General features: G+C 47.1%; 1 protein-coding gene and 1 long non-coding RNA gene across 3 annotated transcripts in view; one reads left to right on the plus strand and one right to left on the minus strand.

Annotated features, from left to right (window-relative positions):
* SLC35F3 (solute carrier family 35 member F3) overlaps positions 1-17,133 on the plus strand; it is a 188,449-nt gene extending 171,316 nt beyond the window's left edge. For both annotated transcript variants that reach the window (XM_080388904.1, XM_080388905.1), the window contains 4 exons: positions 4,031-4,156; positions 6,482-6,674; positions 8,846-8,935; positions 10,067-17,133. In XM_080388904.1, coding sequence (XP_080245030.1) covers positions 4,031-4,156; positions 6,482-6,674; positions 8,846-8,935; positions 10,067-10,311 — 654 coding nt within the window. In that variant the 3' untranslated portion in view covers positions 10,312-17,133. The remainder of the gene's footprint in view (positions 1-4,030; positions 4,157-6,481; positions 6,675-8,845; positions 8,936-10,066) is intronic.
* LOC308064418 lies at positions 6,687-20,087 on the minus strand. Its single transcript, XR_013928368.1, has 4 exons — positions 19,662-20,087; positions 19,237-19,428; positions 17,000-17,131; positions 6,687-8,736 (listed from the first exon to the last, which is right to left on the minus strand). It is a non-coding gene; the product is annotated as an uncharacterized lncRNA (long non-coding RNA).
* Between the last annotated feature and the right edge of the window lie 96 nt (positions 20,088-20,183).

Here is a 20,183-nt window from a genome sequence, read left to right on the forward strand (position 1 = left end):
GCAACTGGCAGCAAGGGCAGCGCTGCCTGGTGTGCTGGGGGGATAGCCTTGGGATGAACCCCAAAACAAAGCCGCCTTCCTGGGACTGGCAACCAGGAGGAGGGGCAGCTGCTGGGGCTTCTCCAGGAGTGACCTAGGGACTGCAAGCCAGCACACAGTGCAGCCCCAAAGCTTGTAGTTCCTTGGGGCCGCACTGTGTCAGAGCTGCTGACCCTTTTAGAAGCACCCTTTGAGAGGGTACGTGGCAGAGGCGGCTGCAGGGGGCACGGTGCCCTGCCTTCTGGTGAGCACCATCCCACGCTCCCGCTCCATCCCCACAGCAGCGCAGCAGGGTGGATGGTGCTGCAGCAAAGCTCCGACAGTGCATTCGGGTGTCCCTGTGCACACCCACTGGAGGAGAGGCCAGGTAAGAAAGGTAGGAGCTCCGTGGGGTTTAAGCACGTATAAGTATCCTACCTGGCCTTCAGAAGTGCAACTACCAGCTCTACGAGCACTTAAATCACAATTCCGCTGGAATTTAAATGTAAGAGCAAGCTACAAAACCGCATCCTCGCCACTCAGGCACTTGTAAGTGCCTGCATCTCCTGTAACGAAGTTGCACTTCTCCCCCTTTCCCTTTACTGTGCCCAGAGCAACAGTCCAACTGGGCCATGAGCTGTCGTATTGCTTCCAGAGAAGATGCGTGTGTACTGAAGCTGCGAGTGCCTGAAGCATTGCCTCTGCAAGCCTTGCCGTGCTAAGGTATTTGCAAGTAACTGCAGGCTGGTAGCCGAGGTGTGATGTGGTGCAAGCAACTTGTCACCGCCGTTAACAATATACTGGATAGACAGGCTGAAAGGCTTCCAGGGAAAGTGTGTGTGACATGCCTGGCATGTTGGCAAGCAGGCTGGGAGGTGAGGCTAAGACCGATCTGACACTTGTGACATGCTTGATAGAAGAGGCAAGGACCTCTGCCCCAGCAAAACCGTTTGCAGACTGCATTTATTTGCTTTGATCTTTGACTTTGGTGTTTCCCTCCATGCTACGGTAAATAAAGCAGGTCAGAGTCCAAAAGAGCCATCGCTTGCAAGTACCCCCTGTGTACGTACCATAGAGACAAGCACACCTGCCAGTGGGACTTGGAAAGACGTACACTACCAAATCCCAAATTGTAGTCCTTACTTTCCAAACAGGCAGAGACCCAGCCTGCTAGGAAGTGCTCTGAAGTCAGTCAACCCCTGACGTTAAAAGCAAAACTGGATACTTTTCATTCTGCAGTTCATTAACGTGCCCTCCGAGTTCCCACCGCAGAGGAGCCGCAGCCGCCAGCGGGGGCTCGGGCAGGCACCCTTCACTGATGCGCAGGGAGGTACCAGCTGGTTGCCACCGGCTGGTAAAATGCTGGACAAGCCCCAGGCAGCTCAGACAGGAGACAGCCACGCCTGGAGCAGATGCTACAGGAAACGCTGCATCTACAATTCATTGTCGTACCTGGGCTGTAGCACAGGTGACGTTGAAGGACTGGAGCTGCCATCTTTCAGATAAGCTTGAGCCGTGTGTCTTGCAGCTCCACAAAGAACCATACAAAGACGCATCTGCCCCAGGAGCCTGGCTCCAGCAGCTGCCTGTAGCGGACACCTAGGAAAATCTGTCTAAACAGGAAAAAACTGTAATTTTACTTCATCATGAGACTTTCTAGCCTCCAGCAATTTGAGGCTCAAGGACTTCTGAGACAGAAAAGATGTTCCTATAGCTAATAGTCTTTAATGGATTTTTATTTTTTTTTTCTTCCATGAGTTAATCCCTATAAACTTTTCACATTCACAGTGTGCAACAGCAAAGCTTTCCTTGGCTGAATTATTGGGCAAAGACAAACCTCTTTCTTTTTGTTCTGCACCTGCCCCATGCTAAGCTCATTCAATGACCTCTTTTCTTGTGCCTCTGAAGCCACACAAGTGTCTGAATTTTTATTTGACAAGCACCAGCACGCTGACATTAGAGAACTGCTGAGCTCCGTCAGTCCTGCCAATCTGAAACTGCCCCACATTGCTTAGAGCCATACACTGGTGGTTTTTTTCTCTCCTCACCTTAAAAAAAAGCCTGTCGAGGACCATAGAGCCCAATTACACCACCACCAAGCTTCACTTTAGAAACGATGCCCCACAGTAGTGCATGGAGAGGTCTGATGCCAACAGGGCTGCGAGCCAAAATGCTGTACCGGATCCTCTCCAAATTTGCAGCGTGCATACCCAGCCTTTGCAGCTTGCACTGCTTTGATCAGGTCATAAATCAGCATCTTCAGAACCTGCTGCCCCTCGGCTGGGCTATGCAAGGGGCTGAGCACCTGGGGGAAATGCTGCCCCTCCACAGCCTGCCAGAGCTGTGCTCGTGCAGCATCATGAACAGCAGTACAGCAATTTCTAGACAATCCCTTTCTTGTTGACATGCTATTAGCAGCTGTATTTTCCAGGCAGTGTAGCCTCTGCTGATTTGGGCTTTTTCCTGCCCTGACACTACCCTGCCATTCTACAGCAACACCTTTAGAGAAACTGATCCCCTTCTGTTTGTAAAAACGGGGCATTTCTCCGTTAAGGGAAATTGGAGGTGTTGATGTCAGCATGCAGAAGGGATCTGCTGGGTGATCGTGTGTGGAAACTTTATAGGTACCCCCTGGCGCCAGCCCCAGCTCAAGCCAGGGAAGAGGCTGCTGGTGCTGCCAGGAGGGGACCTGCAGCTGGGAAAGGGGTCCCCCTGCCGCAGCTTGCTCATCGGGCAGCAGCAAAGCTGGGCACACAGGCTTTCCCCTGCATCTTCACAGCAGCCCCAGCATCTCTGGTGGTGAATAGGAAAGGTGAGAGAAGGCCATTGGTCTTGGATGTGTAGGCAGCCACAATCTGTGGATGGGGCTTAAAACCCCAGGAGAGGGGACAGCTGGCTGGCATTGACACAGCTGTGGGTCAAAAGAAACTAATTTATCCCAATCACCTTACAAGCATCACCATGACTGCACAGCCAAAGGCAATGTGGTCTGAGCTGGGCATCCCTCACACCACTGCAGAACCAAGAAGCACAGAGCATGCAGAAAGTCATTATCACCCCACAAATACCACCCAGGTGTAGAGGAATGAAGCTGGGTTAATTAATATTGATAACATACAGCTGTGGGCTGGCTTGGGGGGGCGGGTTGGCCGATGTAGACAAGGTGCAGCTGTGGTAGTTCTGTTAAGTGGTTGGGGAGCCAATGTAGAGGAGGCAGCCAAGGAAGAGAGGGGAGGAAGAAGCAGAGGGAGTGAGCGTGCCCTGGAGGAGGAGAGACTAGGAGAAGGCAGTAGAGGGATGGGTGTGAAGAGTATGATGGTATGTGATGGTAAAAGACCTTGTTGCAGCCTGATAGTTTGGAGAGTGCTGTGACACCCAGCGGGGCTTGAGGCATCTGGCAGGGCAGTTCCAGAGAAGCTCTGGCTAATTCCGCTGAATCAGGGGCTGCCGGTCCCCCACCTTTACAGATGTTACTTCCCTTTGGACACCCCTCTCAGGCATCGCTGCAGGACTGGCTGGTTGAGTAAGCCTCCCTCCACTCAGAAATGATACATCCGAACCCCAAAGCAATCGCATGACTTTTATTCCCCTGTTTATTTCAAAAACACTTTTCCTCCAAAACCTCCACAGGACTCAAAGCCCTTCCTGGAAGCTCCAGGGAATTATTACTTCTGTATTATTGTCACGCACAGGCTGCAGGGACCCACTGATGGGGAGGCTCAGTGACAGGGATGAATTTTCCCCCCTTCAGCTCAATCCAAGCCGCAGCCCCCCGAGGCAGCCGCTCCTTCGCAGCTCTGCCTGCGGCTTCCCTGCAGCCAGGGGAACCACGGGGGGAGGCAGCATCGGCTTCGTGGGTATCAGCCTGGGCTTGCTACTAGTTTTCTACATAAGCAGATGGTGCAGAAGTACTGTCCTCTCATTCAAAATTGCTCACCTGCTTTTCCGTGTTTGGGGTTGTCGAGTAATACTTTCTTGCTTTCTTTTTTTTTTTTTTTTTGTCTCCATCCAGATTGTGGCTGCTATATTTGCTATTGCAGGGATTGTTATGATGACGTATGCTGATGGGTTTCACAGCCACTCCGTTATTGGGATAGCCCTGGTGGTGGGCTCTGCCTCAATGTCTGCACTCTACAAGGTAAGCACACCTGGGCCATCCCCCACCCCCAGAAAGATTCAGGAATCCTCACCCTCATCGCTCTGTGCCTGTCTTGCAAACTGTCATGCAGTTCAGTGCCACATGCCCATCTTTGAGGGCTCTGCCATGAACACGCTGACTCTGCAACGCTGCATTCAGGTATGCACTTGCTTGGAGTCTGCCCTCACTTAGGACAAACACTCCCGTTCCTTGGGAAAAGTCTTCTCCAGTGCCCACAGGAGGACCCACAGATGTCCCACCTTCTTGCAAAATGAAGCTGCTTTTCCAGGGGTGCTGGATTTAATCCCTCACCCTGGAAGCTCCCTGCAGAGAGTTAGCTCCTTTCTCAAATCACTTTGTTACCGCCCCTTGCCAGTTCTCCTTCAGTGGCGTATGTAGCCTATGTCGGGCTTAAAGTATTGCTTATCATGGAAATAATCACATGCTTAAAATCCAAAGCACATGCCTGTGAATCAAGGTCTCATATGTGTAAGATGACATGCAGCCACCTCTGCCGGGCAAAGAGCTGTTTCACTTACTCCGAGACACGTATGTGCATTTGCCTCTGTGCTGCTCATGGCACTCACAGTCACAGTCTGCTGGGAGGAATAAGCACCTGTAGAGTGTGGTTCACCCACCCCGGCCTGGAGGTGTAGATGAGGATGAGGTGCAGACCTCTCCATCTGGTCTAATGAATTGCACCGTACCAATCCTCCAACAGAAACTGGCCAGGCAAGCCCTGCAGCCTTAACACAAGAAACCCAGGGAGACTCCGCAAACTGAGGAGCATCTGTCCGTCCCCGAGCGCTGTGTTGCGATGCTTTCTGCTCACTTTTTCAGACTGGGGTCTCAGGGTTGCTCCACCAGACCCCGTGCACACGTGCACCGGGAGGTGATGGTGGCAGTGGCGGCAGGGTGTTACTCTACGGTGCACCCTGCATGGAGGACAGCTGGAGCTGTGCAGCTTGTTCTGCAACAAATGCCACTCCACCACTGCTGCTGACACTCTGCTCTTGCTTCCCGCAGTCTGGCTCAGTTTCCACAGGTTGTGGTTGCTGAAGGGGCAAGCAGATCTGCAGGCAGACAAGCTGCGCCACATGCAGCAGAGCTGCCTCGACCTGCCCTCCTGCCCCAGACACAGACACCTCAGTCTGCATGTGCCGGCTGCCCACCCTGCCAGGGGCAACCTGCCATCCTCCGGTGGCAAACGAGGAGTGAAAGTGGCTTTCGGGATATTTTGCTCCCTTATGCGGAGTGGCAACGCAGCTGCACCGGCAATGATGGCTGTGAGGTGGTGGGAGCGGGCAGCACCCCCGCGAGCACGGCAGCCCCGCGGACCTGCCTGCAGGGCTCTGGGTAGGCAAAGGGAAGAGACAGCTGACACGGGCTAGGGGGCCTGCCATCCCAGCACAAACCAGTAAGTCGGAGCCCATTGGCTCTCTTGGTTTGCAGTCCGTGGCAGAGGAATGCTGTACCCAGACCCCACGGGATCCACCACAGCTCTGTGGTGGAAAATGTATGCAGAGCTCAGACCAGACCCGTGCACAGGGGCTCCCGGGGTGGGCCACTCACATCCCTCCTTTCCTCTTTATCCCATTCCCACTAACAAACCAGAGCTTTTACATCTTTCCCTGTGGTCTCATTAGTCAGGCTGCAGTGGTGCTGCTGCGCTATCTGCCTTCTGGGGATGAGTTCCCAGGGAGGAAGCAGTCCGGCGCCGCAGCGTGCGACGGGAGGCAGGGACAGCGGTGCTGGCAGGTAGGCCATGGTGCACGGCAGGACAAGGCAGGAGGATAACCAAGCAGCATGGACCGTGCTTGCTCACCACCACAGTGCTCCTCAGGTGGCAGCTCAAGGCCCGGACCACTGATGTCTCATGCAGGGAGATCACACACGTCGCTTCCTCTCCTCCCACTGCCCTGCTCCACCAAGCCTTCGGGTTTTAATGTCAGATGCAGGTTTTCCTGGAGGAGCATGTAGAAAAATGATTGAAGGGTTTAAGTTAGGGTGAATGACCTTCCCTTTTAGGAGGTACAAAGCAGAAGGTGCTGAGTCCCCTTCCCGCATGGGCTGACGTGGCAGCTGCCCCTGCCAGAAGGGAGAAGGCTGGGGCACACGAGCTGCTCTCCACAGCTTCGTGAGCAGCCACCTCAAGTGTCCGGCAAGCATCACCACATAGGTGCTGACTGGCACTGCTGAGCACCCAGCACCTTGGCCCTGAGCACTGGCCATCAGGCCAGAATGGCAGGAGCTGCTGAAGCCAGGACACCAGCCCTCCAGAGGAGAGGTGCAAGAGAGTTAAACCCATGTATTTTCCTCTTGTAGGTTTTATTCAAACTTCTTTTGGGCAGTGCTAAATTTGGAGAAGCTGCCTTATTCCTGTCTGTGTTAGCTGTCTTCAACGTTCTCTTCGTTACCTGTATTCCTGTCATCCTTTATTTTACCAAAGTGGAGTACTGGAGCTCTTTCGACATCGTTCCTTGGGGAAACCTCTGTGGATTTTCAGTTCTCTTATTGAGTGAGTAGATGGGGGGGCTCTCACACTGACCAGGGTGGAGGGGGGTGCCAGAAACTGGCTGTTGGTGGAAGCTGCAAATGTCTGACAAGCTGGAGCTGTTTTGCCTTCTTCGTAACCGAGTTATTAGCTTGCAGAATCATGCAGAGGGTCCATTCCTAGGTAGACCCTGCTTCCGTGGGCCGTTATTACCAAGCCGAAATATTGTGGCCCTCATTAGAAGGTGCTGTGGGACTAAACTGTAAAGCTTGTCCTAACTCCTACTCGTGCACTCTCCTTCACGGGGACAAGTGACACTTGCCAGGGCTGTGATGGGAAGCAGTCCTGCCCACAGGGCACTGCCTCATCAGCAGCCCCTGAGCAAGAAGGTTAGGCCAGGCCAGTCAAGGCCAGCCTCCTGCACCTCTGGTGATGTCACTAATTGCTAATTGCTATTCCTAAAGATCAGGCAGCATTTGAAAATGTAGCATTGCATAGTGCAGATGGGAATTTGGTAGGTGGCACTCATCTCTTCTGCTGCCACTGCTGTGCCAAGGGAACCCAACTTGGGAGGAATGCCAAATCTAAGCTTTAATGACTCATGATCATCAAAAATGTGCTGTGGCTCCTTGTTAAACTAGATGTGTTGACTGTGCTGCCACAGTTGATCCCTAAACTGGATGACAGCATCACGTCTCCTAAAACGTTCCTTTCATTTCTACTAGAAATAGCCCTTCTCCATCCCTGTCTTGAGTCCCAGCTCCTTTTACCCTGAACAGTCACAATGCCTGACTCCAGAAGTACCTCCAGTTTACTCACAGTAAACTCAGTGGACTCACAGGGAGGTTTCTGCAAGAAAGTACTGCAGGACTTGGCAAGCAATCACGGGGGTGTGCAATATTTAAATACAAACATACTTGTCTGTCTTATTTGAAGACTTGTATTAAGTTGTCAGGAAAAATGATGTTTAAAATCTACCTGGCTAATAATCTTTATTAACAAAAATGTCTACCATGTTCCATGTATAACAGATACTACCACTGTTACAGTAGATAGGTGTTCATGGAAATTTTCAAAGATGACATTTCCTTTTTCCTTCAATGTTTTATTAGGTAAAAAGCATTTTTGTATTTAATTGTTACTTAATACACAAAGAATACAGGGAAGGGATTTTCTTTACAGTGGAAATATTAGAACACAAATCAATTAGTTTTACAAACAACTGAGTAGAGTCATGCTACAGTGCAACTTGGAAGCCTGAACAGAAGCAGAGCAATTTCACAGAGAACCAGCAGCAAAACTTTTGTCTTTCTCCTTGACTTTACAAGTAAGGAGCTGTAGTACATGGCTGCATTTACTGTGTGTGAACTAAAACTGGTGCAAATATAAGTCTTTCCTCTTGCCTAAAGTAAAGAATTAAATAGGTTAACCTGGTTGCAGTGGAAATTGGACTGCAGCAGGATAAGCAGAAAGAAGTCATTTCATTGACTGCCAGAAGGCAGTCAGAGCCCCAGCTCCTGACAAGTTCAGTATTGTCAAGGCTCTCCTAACTTTGCTAAAGCTAATCACCTTAAAACAAAGGTGAATTTAGTCCAAAGCAACTATTTATTATTTCTCATGAGACGCTCCATGAACAATGTATGGTTATTACAATGTAGTGATATTATAATCATTCAGTTGTAATGATATTATAATGATATCATAATTTTATTGTATTAAATTATATTTAGCAAGTTCTTGCCTGGAAGGGGGTTAGATTTACAGCATCTTCCACCTGCAGCTGGAGGCAGCTCTTCTACTGGGGAAAAAGTATGTATCCAGACAGAAGTAACTGTTCGGCTGAAATCTCCCAGCTGAGAAGTGTTCAGTCTTTCAGCAGGGCAAAGTGGATCGGTGTAGAGAGCGGGAATGACTGCACATCACACTGAGTGACAGGTTGTATCCAAACCTCACCCTGATCCTGCTACTGGACGCCAGTGGGATGTAGGGTTCCCCAGAAACAGCAATGTCTCAGGCAGATGGACGTGCAGCAAACAGACGTGTGTCCACAGGTATCTTGCAGGAATAGCAGCAGCAGTTAAGATGCCTTCCATGTGAACAACATGCAGAGGGAGTAACAAACCATAAATATTTCAAGTGACATTCCCTCTGCCTAGTTACACTGTAGTAAAAGGTGTTTTTCTTTCATTCTTCAGCATTCAATATTCTACTAAATTTTGGGATTGCTATTACCTACCCCACCTTGATTTCTCTTGGAATTGTACTGAGTGTCCCAGTGAACGCGGGTAAGAATTTCTGCCTTTTGAATCTTAATGAATACATTAAATCTGTGGCCTTTGAAATACACAACAGGCATAAAAGCAAATAGCTTTATTAAACATGTTTTGCGTCTTCTCTCGAAGACTTATGGAGATGACGCTGATTAAAAATTTATACTTTGTGTTAAATATGTATTGTATAATATAACATGAATATTCATGATCTCTAGAATTGCTTTTTAAATTACTGTCCAAAGAAGCCGGCATACTGAAAAAAAAACTAAATTTGAAGTCATCCATCTCTGGGCTGGGATGAAAACTCATGGATGAAGCAGAAATCAATCCTTAATGATTTCTTCAAGGCAGGCTTAACACTACGTTGAAACAAAATTGCTTACATTTTAGAGCAAATATGCACTAGTATTTCTGCTTGCCTTGGTAAATAACATTGCAGGTGTTTATCAGGACTACTGACAGTTCAACTTTGGCCATGGCTAGGTATGTTTCTGTGACGCTTTTCTGAAATTTACCAAAAGCCAAGAGATGGCAGAGCCCAAGAAGCCTGGGCAGGGGAGTGCGGAGACAACCCTGGCCCAAACCAGAGCCACCTCCCAAACCAGGCTCCTAAACCCAGCATGCTGAACTGGTGCCATGGCGCAGGCAGCAGCTCCCAGCTTTGTGCTGGCCACACGCACACAGAGCCGGCTCCGCTGGCCACCCCAGCAGACTTTGGTACCGAGTGGCGTGGTCCCCACCAGTGTGTGGGGACCTGCTCAGCACGTGCAGGGGTTCTTACTCAGCGGGGCAGTCAGGGGGAGAAGAAAAATTTGCCTGGAGGAGCTGAAGGGGAAGGGAAATGCCCCTTTCTGTGCGTACCCAGACCCCAGCAGGAGTTCCGCGCTGTCGGCAAGCGTGGGAGAAGCTGCTGCTGCAGAGAACAACTGCAGCTCCAGGCACGGTGCCCTCCTGCACCCTGAGCCCACAGGCCAGCTCCGCCTGCTCTGAAGCAGGAAGGGTAGTGTCCCTGCCACCATCGCCTCCGTGGCCACATTCTCCTGCTACTGCCAGCCTTCAGAGCCAGGGAGGCAAGAGGGGGGGAGGGGGTACTGCCCTAATGCTTTGTCCCACGTAATAACACCCGTTCAATGTCCCACACAGTTGTTGATCACTACACGAGTGAAATTGTCTTCAACAGTGTCCGAGTAATCGCCATCATCATTATTGGCCTGGGCTTTCTCCTGTTGCTCTTGCCAGAGGAATGGGACGTCTGGGTAATAAAGCTCCTCACACGGCTCAAAGTCCGGAAGAAGGAAGAAATCCCCGAAGGGAATGGAGACATTGCTTCAGGACTGCCTAACAAAAGCCGGAGAACTCGCCCCTCCATGTCATCCTTTGCTCATTAAATGCTCTTTTTACCAAAACTTTGTGGTTAACCTTATATATGATGATGCAAAGGTATTTTCTTGGGAAGAAGCACACCTGTCTGACACGGTGTACATACCTGTACAGTTTTGATACAATCACCATCTAAGGCTTCGAGTCTTGGCATGTCCAGTTTGCTTGTACTTTTTTCACATCAGACCTTTCACTTAGGTAGTACACTGAAAAAACCTGCAAACCAAGAACCTCTCTTCTCTTTTTAAATGAATGTAATATATAGTCAAAATATATTTGCATAGGTTATTTTAAAGAATGATTTTCATGAAAAGCAGGGCAGAGATTTTGAACATTAGGTACCGAATGATGCATTGCACACTGTGATTTAAAAGAAACAAATGCTATGCTACATCACACATTTATTTTTGACCGGAGCTGTACTCTGAAAGTTTTCAAGGAACAAAAAGGGAATCTTCTAAGGGATAGGAAGGTTGGGGGAAGAGCAGAAAGAAGGAGGTTTGGAAATCACTTTATGTAGATTAGCGCATGTTGCACTGCAACCAGGAGGAAATTCCAAGTGCTAAAAATGCTTGCGCTAAAGCTCTAGAGAGAAAGCGGTCTAGAGCCCAAATCTCCTTATTCTGCACATGACTGTAGTCCATGTTTAAAACCATGCAAGAGAAATCCAGTGCCTTCTACAGAACTCTTGTCTTTATCCACGCAGAACCAGTTCCTGCTGCGAGGCACTTTCAATGGCAGGGCTCAGGCTTGCGGCCCTGGGGGACCCCGAATTCCCACCAACATCAGGACGTGCTCCCCACACATGCCATGGCTTCTGAGGGAATGCAGGGCCCCGGGGACTGCAAGTTTGCGTGCAGGGGACCTGGTTCTCGTCTCACTTGCGCAGGTTTTACCCCTGTGTGGAGCTGCGCTTGTTTAACACCAACGTGAGGAAGGGGAAGTCTTGGTCATGTGTGGGACAATCCGGCCAAAAATGATCAAAGGGGCTGGCAGGAGCGTGGTTGCTGATGTACAGTCTAAGAGCACGGACTAAGGGGGTGAATCACCAGTTGCTTTTACTCCATAATTGTGAGTGTTAAGAGTTACAAATGTAAGATATTTACATCAAATGTAACACTTTTTATGAAACTCGTAAGCACCAGGATGTTTACTTACGCGATTTTGGTTCGCCATTAAATTTCTATCTGTGATAGATCACATGCTATGTAAAAAGGGGTGGGGAAAAAGGTTATAGTTTACTATTTTTGAAGTTTACATTGTTGCATACAAAATTAAAAGTGTTCTTTTGAACTGCTGCCATAGCCTAAGCGTCCCTGCTGCCACTGAGGTCTTCTTTGTCTCAGGCAGGGGTGGCATCCACTTCAAAACATTTTAGCAAATCAACTTCAGATTCCATTATCTGTTTGGCAAAGCTAAATAATAAAAGATTTTAAACTCAGACTTGGTCAATGCTGTCTGTTTCCTTCTCTCAACTGCACCTTTATTCCAGTTTTACTGGGGTTAGTATTTGGCCAAAGAGATTCCTGGACAAATCCGTCTGGAGGGTTGATGTTAGGCATCGGTCAGGAGACACATGTAAAGCAGAAGCAGACCAAAGGAAAAGCTGACCTTCCTTTGAATCCACCAGTGAGCAGCCTTACACACATATGCTAACAGGTACTTAGGGGCTATGGATGGGGTGTGAGTTTGTACATTAATAATTAGGCCCTAGTCCAGCTCTGTGTTTATTCCCTGCGTATCTTTTGATGATCAAAAAGACGCTGAAAACTCACTAAAGGAGATTACACAGCCAAAAATCTGAGCTCACAACCGCTGTCCCACTCAGTGTTATACACACTTGAATTTTTAAATCTAGTTCTTTGGGAAGCAGGGGAGAGTAAGGCACAGGACAGAAGCACAAGGTACAACTCTAATAACTGGTTTGAAGGGCAAACACAGAGACTTGATCTCAAAGGTCCCAGATGAAAGTTTACTCCATCTTTGGGCATATAATTTTGACATCCTCAAAGTACCCCACCCTCCTCCCCAAGCCCCCCATCTGAGTCAAGGTCAGAAAGAACTTGCACAAACAGTCCTTCCATTTTCCACAGTCCCAATAAGCAGCATCTTCTGTCATCTCTGCACTACACTTTGCTGTGTGTTTGATGCAATCTGGTAGGTATCCAAAAGGCTCTAAATGCCACTTTAAAAACTGCAACTAACGTGTGTTTATTTCCAAAGCGGCAGCAGATCCTTTAACATTCAGTACAGATTGTGGGGGAATTTATGCACCAGAATGGATAGCAGCATCAGTAAAACTCCACGATTTACCAGATGCAACTGTCATTGCTTCTGTTGGCTCATCATCCTTCCCAAGAACAGGCTAAGCACACACAAGAGCTGGGATCTCAAACAGAGCTTTATTACAACCTCTTTCCTGAGTGGGAGCTGTAAACCAGATTTACCTATGTTAAGCAATTCTAAACTACATACAGACAAATTAATCAGATGAAGTGACCTATGTTTCTTTAGGCAACACCTTGCCCTAAGGATAAACAGCTGACTTGGCGAGCTGCTGCTTAGCAAAACCTTCCAGACAGTGAAGCCCAGGATGTGACTAGGAGAATGTCAAGCAAGCAGCACATCCATATGTGTATGTGTTTGCATCTGTAAGTGCCAAAGCTTCACAGATCTGAAGCCGAGGAATGAAAGGAACTAGAGTTGTTGGCTCTCACCAGAAGGACAAGGCAGAGGGCAAACCCTGCAAGTAAGGCATTAGATGTGACCAGGCCACCATTCAGGTGTAGGCAAGATTGCACCCTCCTGATCTTGGGCTGCTAAAGGGCTCCCAGGACAAATTCAGTGCCTTGGAGATGAGGGCTGAGTTGTGGCAGGCTCCCCTGCTTGCCCTCACAGGTCAGAGCACTGGCTGCAGTCTCTGCAGCACCCCATGAGTCAGACCCACTGCTGGCCTCTATGGACCCCACACAGCTCCGCAGGGCCATACCTGCTCTTCAGGAGACAGCAAAGCAACACAGGTGTGGAACCAGCACTTTTAGCCCACCCTTGGCCACTTCAAACCTCCTCCTGAGGCAGAACTGCAGGTGACTGCAGCATCAGGCCTTACTGGCTGGTGTCTTTGACGCTGGTCCCCTGCTCTCTCAGAGCACTGCCAGCCACCAGTGTGCTCCCTTGGGTCAAGGGCTGACCCAGATTGGCAGCTTTGGGCCCAGATGTAGCCCTCACAAAGCATCTTGGCTCTTCCAGCAAAGGGGGAAACCAGGAATGATCTAGTGGGCTTGCTAAAACAGCAAACAGGAAAAAATCTCAAGGAAGTCAATAAATAGTATCACCAGACCCCACTGCAGCTGCCAGCTTTTGCTGCTGCACAGTACAGCAGTGAGGAATCCGAGGAAGGAACAGCAGTTCTCCCCCTCCCTTGCATGTCCTTCTCCTTGCCCTGTTGTCTGTAGTTGTCTCCTGCTGCTACTTCTATATTTTTTTTATTGCAGCTCTCCACAGGGGCTGCATGAGCTTTTCATCAGCACATGAGTCAGAGCTGGGCATATTTTAAAAAGTTTCTCCTGTTCTTCTGTCTAGGATGGTCTAGGTCATATCAGTAGTCTTCAAAAAATAGCTAGGAGAGGCAGAAATCCAACCACAATACTCAACAGCTGAACAGAACACTGAAATCAACATGTAGCTTAACTGGGTTTGTGGCTGACCGCAGACTAGCAGGACCTGTAGATCACCAAGTTCTGGGGCTGAATTAATGTCTCCTGTAAGCTTTGGGACAAGTCGCTTACCCTGAGCTCTCCAGAGCGCTCTGTAACAAAGCTAGTGCAATATTGAGTTGGTCAGGGTTCATACAGACAGTATCTTCAGCCTACAGGGAAGGTAACATTACCAGGTTGACACCATTTCTGGTCAAAAACCTTTCTGTACTGTGCCTGCAGGCTGCAAACTCACTGAACACAGAAGACTGAATCAACTTGCGTAGCTGTGGAACATATTCCCAGTAAACTCACAAATCTGCACAACAGAAACACATGTGAAACACCCCTCTTGTTCACTGAAAAGAATGTCACAGGTCTCCAGCACTTCAGAAGCCCTAGGAATAGCACATCACCCATCTGGGCTACAGGGACTCAGAAAGCAGGCTAGGAGTAGGGGGTGACAGAGACTCAGCAGGCTGGGACTGGGGGCTTCTTCAAGGAATGGGGAAAGAATAGAATCCAGAAACAGCACAACTGGTGTGAAGCAGGAGCATAGGAGAGCTGCGGATGGGATCAGGACAGAAATGCCTTTTGGGAAACGCTTTCCAGGGGAAGATGCCCAGCTGCCCCTTGCTACAATGCCAGTTTGAAGAAACGGGGTCCATGCACATGCTGTAAAGCCATAAGCTACAGGGAGTTTGGCTCCATGTCCCTGATCTGTACTGCAGGAAGGGTGGAACCCTTCAAGGCCTCCAAACCTGAGCTACGTACTCCTTGGCAAAGGTCAAAGCTGAGAACCTTCTTTCACAGTCCAGTCCTTGTGCAAGCTGTCTTTGCAGAAACTGCCAGCAGTAATGAATTTTGATGGATGAGTTTAATTAGCTCATCATTATTAAAAGAGAAGCAATTACTTTTTTTTTCTTTAGCTGGCATGTTCTAAGGCATTTCCATAATAACCTGCACCTTATCTAGAAGTCCCGAACATTAAAAAGTGAAATAAGAAAAAAAAGAGCTTAAAGATCTTGCAAAAGCAAAAAGGAATTTAAATGAACAGATGCCCACCTGCAGCCTAGAAATCTTTTAAGAGGAAATCAAATTACTAAGGACAGGACCAGTAGGTCAAACTAATGTTTCTGAAAATAATAAGCCTCGTATTTCTCTCTTCTATCTGAAACTCTGTTACAGGGATCTTTAATATATATGCACAAGATCATTCTAAAGGCAGTGGCAACTGGTATTTCTCCATTACAGATACACTAGGATGCAACCAACTTATTCCTCAGTAATGAAAAGCGGAACTTAGAAAGCAAGGAATTCCAATTCTGGAAAAGGCTTAAACAAGGAGGGTTGTGGAGCTCGTATTAGTATTGTATTTAAGAACCTGTTATCTGCATTTTTTCTGCAATGGTATAGAGACATTTCTTTAATCCTACTGCTGAACTAGATGATCTCTTCAGAAAAGAACTCAAGAGAGTTTTCCAGCTCTTCATCTCCAGGTTTCCCTCCAGTTCTAGACCAAGTCCATCTGACAGTTCAAGAGAGCCACCAGTGCATTGATTCAGAAAAACAGCAATCAACCTGCAGAGCATTATTCACCCAAATGAAGAGAACTAAAGTAGATGTGCTTTAACAGTTACCCACCATAAACTGAGAATCTTTCTGATGAGTGATAACAGTGAATTTAGAGGCCCTCACCATATATTTTTAGACCTTTTCACCATGTCCATTACGTCATGTCTGTTAAAGCTGAATGCCACCAGATATTTTGCTGCCTGGCCACACAACAGCAAGAGATCCTCTCTCAGTTCTAGTCTCCACTCTCCCAAATCAGTAAAACAGTTGATCAGTAAATGTTGGGGTCTTTTGATCAACCATTTTTGAGTACACACAAGAAGACTGGCTTCAGCACAGCTCCTTTGGTAATCTCTCTCCTTTTGAAGAGCAATAACTTATTCCTGCTCTCTGTTTCCTACCTCACTAACCTAAGTTATTAGTCTACAAGACAATCTCTTTTGATCCACAGTAGCTTCATTTCTTTGGTAAGAAGCATCATTAGAAACACTTCAGAAATCTAAGTGCAGTGTTTCCTATTCTCTCTCTCAAAAAAAAAAAAAAAAAAAAAAAAGGCCAAGATGAGCCTGTGGAAAGGCATCCATCCTTCACTCTTCTTAACATGAAATGGACAAGACAGAGACTGAGACTTCTTTGCCTTTCTTAAGGGGACAGCTGCCTTGGTTTCTGCAGATTATTTACACCAAGCTCCAGCTTCTGCACATACACACAACTGACCCAGATGCTTAAAAGATTCTTATAAGATTCCTAAAAGAATCCTAAAAGCTGAATTTGTGGGCTCCAAGCAGCAAGATCTGTAAGGACTTATAAAATGTGAACTTCAGCTTGGATTTGCTGCCCTGCTTGCTATAAGCATATGGTATAGGCCAGTGAACATCGCTTTATGTTCTCCCATCAACAGGTCTCACTGTCCCTCTGGTTTCTGAAGCTGGCAAGTCTTTAATGACTGCAGCCTAGTAAGCAGGGTAAATTGCATTATACTCTCCTTGTGATTTTTGGCCAATTACGTATTTTAAATGCCTTCCTGACTTGTAAACAAAGACATCGCTCTCTCCTTGTGATTTTGGATTTGGTGAAAGGCACGTCACTTGCTAGCTTGGCTACTAAGAAAATTGATATTGATCTTGGGAACAAATACTCATCATGTTTGAAAACGACATTGCCTTTGTGTATGTGTAAGCAATCCCATCTGGATGAGTACACCTATACTTCACAGACAAAGTTTATAGTGAACATAAGGTGCAGCTGATTAAACATAATACCTGAATGCAAGCATGCAGCTGATTTTTTAATAAAGAATTTTAGGATGTGTTTTAGTCTCAGAGAGAACTAGGAACTACTTCTTTGCTTTTAGTACATAACATGATAGAGAAATCTGAAGGCATCCAAATGACACTGAAAAGATGAGTGTTCTTCTTCCACTTACATAGCTTTGAAAATTGAAGTCTCCTTGTAGACCAGACAGATTTCATTTCCAATCTAGCCTTCTTGCAAAAAGCTGAGCATCAACATTGCTGAAAAGCAAGCTTGTCTCATCCTTGGTAGGCTTGGAGAACTGCTAATCAGGAGACAACAGAAGAGTAAGAATTAGTCAGTCTTCCCACCTTACCATCATCTCCTGCTTTTCCCAAAATACTCTTTTTTCTGTTTTCTTCCTTCCTAACAACTAACAAAAATGGACCATTGGCATTAAAAACAATTGCCTATAATTAATGTACATTACTATATCACCTTAAAAAAAAATCCTAAACCTCCAGTTGCTGGGGTTTTTTTCTTCATCATAATCGCCACTCCTCTAGGTAGCCTAGTGATTTTCAGACGAGTTCCACAGAGTACTCCATTTGATGTCCACGAGAGGTCACAAAGACAAGCAAGCCTTTTCTCAGCAGGCTTCAAATCACTGAACAGAGATCTGGAAAATGTGAAAACTATTGTTCTGTCTATTCTTTCCCCTTCTGTCTCCATATCAGCCTGCACAGACGGCTTAGTCCTTCCTAGTCAAATCCCCTCCAGCACTATCAGATGAACCCACACCCCCAGCCCTCCGATACATGCAGAGCTACTGCACAAAGCCGTGGTAGTCTCTACGTCAGTCTCTCCTGCAGCGTCCCAAGACACATGCTTAATTCTCTATGTTCATGTCACATGGGCAGTCAGTGCAGGAATGCTCATCACAACACCCAGCAAAGACAGCATTATGGGGAAATCAAGGTAAGAGCCCCAACACACATTTAATTGAAAAATAATGTGATAATGCACATTTTCTTAGAGATTCAGAAAACTGGTTTGCTGAGGCTGCCAAACACAAGCTACAGCTTTATTTCTCCTCACATACTCCTCCTTCTATATTTATTCAAAACCCCAGATTTTTGCTAACTCATCCAGAGAAGGTTAAGCACATTATTGTTAAAAGGAAATGCACAAAAGTAAAACTCAACATGAAGTCTTTATGAAATAATGAAAAAAAGAGTGCTTTGTATAAGGCCATAGAAAGTACAGTATACATTTCTTAAACGTTTTGAAACTAATATGCCTCTTTCAGATCTTTATTTGCAAATGTTTGGTATTAAATGCAAGGTTATGTGAAAAGAAAGAAGTTTTAATTGCTTTCAAAGTGAAAGGAGAAATCATCACGGTTGCCAATCCAGAATCTGCTGAGCAAATTTCAATTAAATATGGCATAAGTAACGCTGTAGGTGAGGAGAGATCTGTTAGATGTTAACTGGAAGGCAAAGCACACACAATGCTGTATCTCAATTAGCAAGAACAGGCACAACAGAGTCTGAGAGCTGAGCCACTGTATAAACTCCACACGACTCACTTTAACGCGCTGCTGGTTTCAGTGGGAGATGGGCAAGTATTTCTTTAACATCTATCTCACTAACCACTAAATGGAAATGTAATTCAAAAGCTTCAACTGCAGCAACCAGCACAGCTAACAAATCTGAAATTTTTTCAGCCTCCCATCTTTCTAGAACATTTGCCTCCACCTGGCTATTATAAATAACCCATTTATTACTTACTGGGCACATTCCCCGAAAGTAAAACACTAAAGATAGATACTTAGAACTGGCTAACAACAAAACAATCCACCTCCTTATTATAGCAGTTTAACCAAATTGCCATTGAAAATGTATTAGATAAATCTGTCTTTTCTTCTATTCATGCACTTTCTAAAATCAGATCACTGAATTTCCATAATATCCATTACACAGAGCTATTTATAATTGTCTCCAGTGAGTATTTCTTGATCTACAAGTCATTAAAGAATAAACCATTTATCACAAATATCCCAGATGTGCTGTTTGGGCTTTGTGATTAATTATATGTAACCACGTTATCCTCTCTGTTTCATGAATGCAGTAACCAAACAACACTACACGCACCATAAATTTTGAAAGCTAAAATACAACTGACATTTCCTATTATTATGTTTCAGTCTTGAGACTTAACATTAATTTTCTTTGCAATATTCACACTTGTAAAAGCTTGCTTCACAAAAGCATGAGTGCAAAAGGGTCATAAGAAAACCGTAATATAAATTTACTTCAATATTCTTTTCAACAGAAAAATATAATTGAAATTCTACTTTTATAGTGACTTCCACTCACATTAACCCCCCTGTTTCATTAGAAATTAAATTACTGCACTTCTATCTCTTACCTATCATAGTCTGGCAAACAGAAGGCGGTTAAGCAAACAGGCAGGGACAAGAACACGGACTGTGTTATATACCGTGCAGTCTCCACCAGCAGTCACGTTCGCTTTGCTCCACAAAAGTATCCCTTCCAAGGGGCTGGTTAGGCATTTTGATGAATAAAATCCCCTCCAGATCTGGCTGGCTTACAGGGAGCACTGTTGAAGAAGTGCAAATCCTTGGTTTTCCCTTGAAATACCTTTCCTTGTACCAGGACAAGTGAGCCACCCCCAGGGAGAGCCAGGAAAGCAGGCTCACCAGCCACAACCATTACCACTCCATGAGGAAGAAATCCAGCTCAAGTTCAACAGCTAGACACGCTCCCCGACCGGGTGCCCAGAAAAACACCACCCTTCCCAGTGCTGGGGCATGTGACTATGGCAACACGCACCACAGCTTTGGAAACTGGAAAACTGCTCCACGCTCCCAGGCAGCCGATGCATAACAGGAGGGATTATCGGCTCCCTGGCTACAGGGACCAGCACAAGGAAGGCCCACCAAATTCTAAATAAAATAAGGAAACCGAGCTTGCTCCTGGATGCTGCCTGCCAGCCCTGCAGGCCTCGGGCCTGGCGCTGCTGCCAGGCTGAGCTCACCAGCTGCCCACCCGGCCGGCCCCCAGACTTCTAGCAGTATTTTATGGCCCTCGCTACGGGTAATTTTTTCTTCTACTGAGGCAACCCCGTTCTTCTTCCTTGTTTTTATCACCAGCTTGACGCAGCGACAGGGTCTGTCACAAGAAATCTCCCCAGGGCGGCCCTGCCAGGCCGGCACAGCTGCGCACAGGCCGCCGCGAAACCCCCTGTCTCTGGGGTTCTGAACGTGCCTTCCGCAAACGCACAGCCCTCGCCGCCCACCGAGAGGCCGCAGCACGGCAGGGCAGGGCAGGGCTCCCCTGAGGGGCTGCCCCCGG

The sequence above is a fragment of the Falco punctatus genome (genome assembly GCF_963210335.1).
Source record: "Falco punctatus genome assembly, chromosome: 5".
NCBI lineage: Eukaryota > Metazoa > Chordata > Aves > Falconiformes > Falconidae > Falco > Falco punctatus.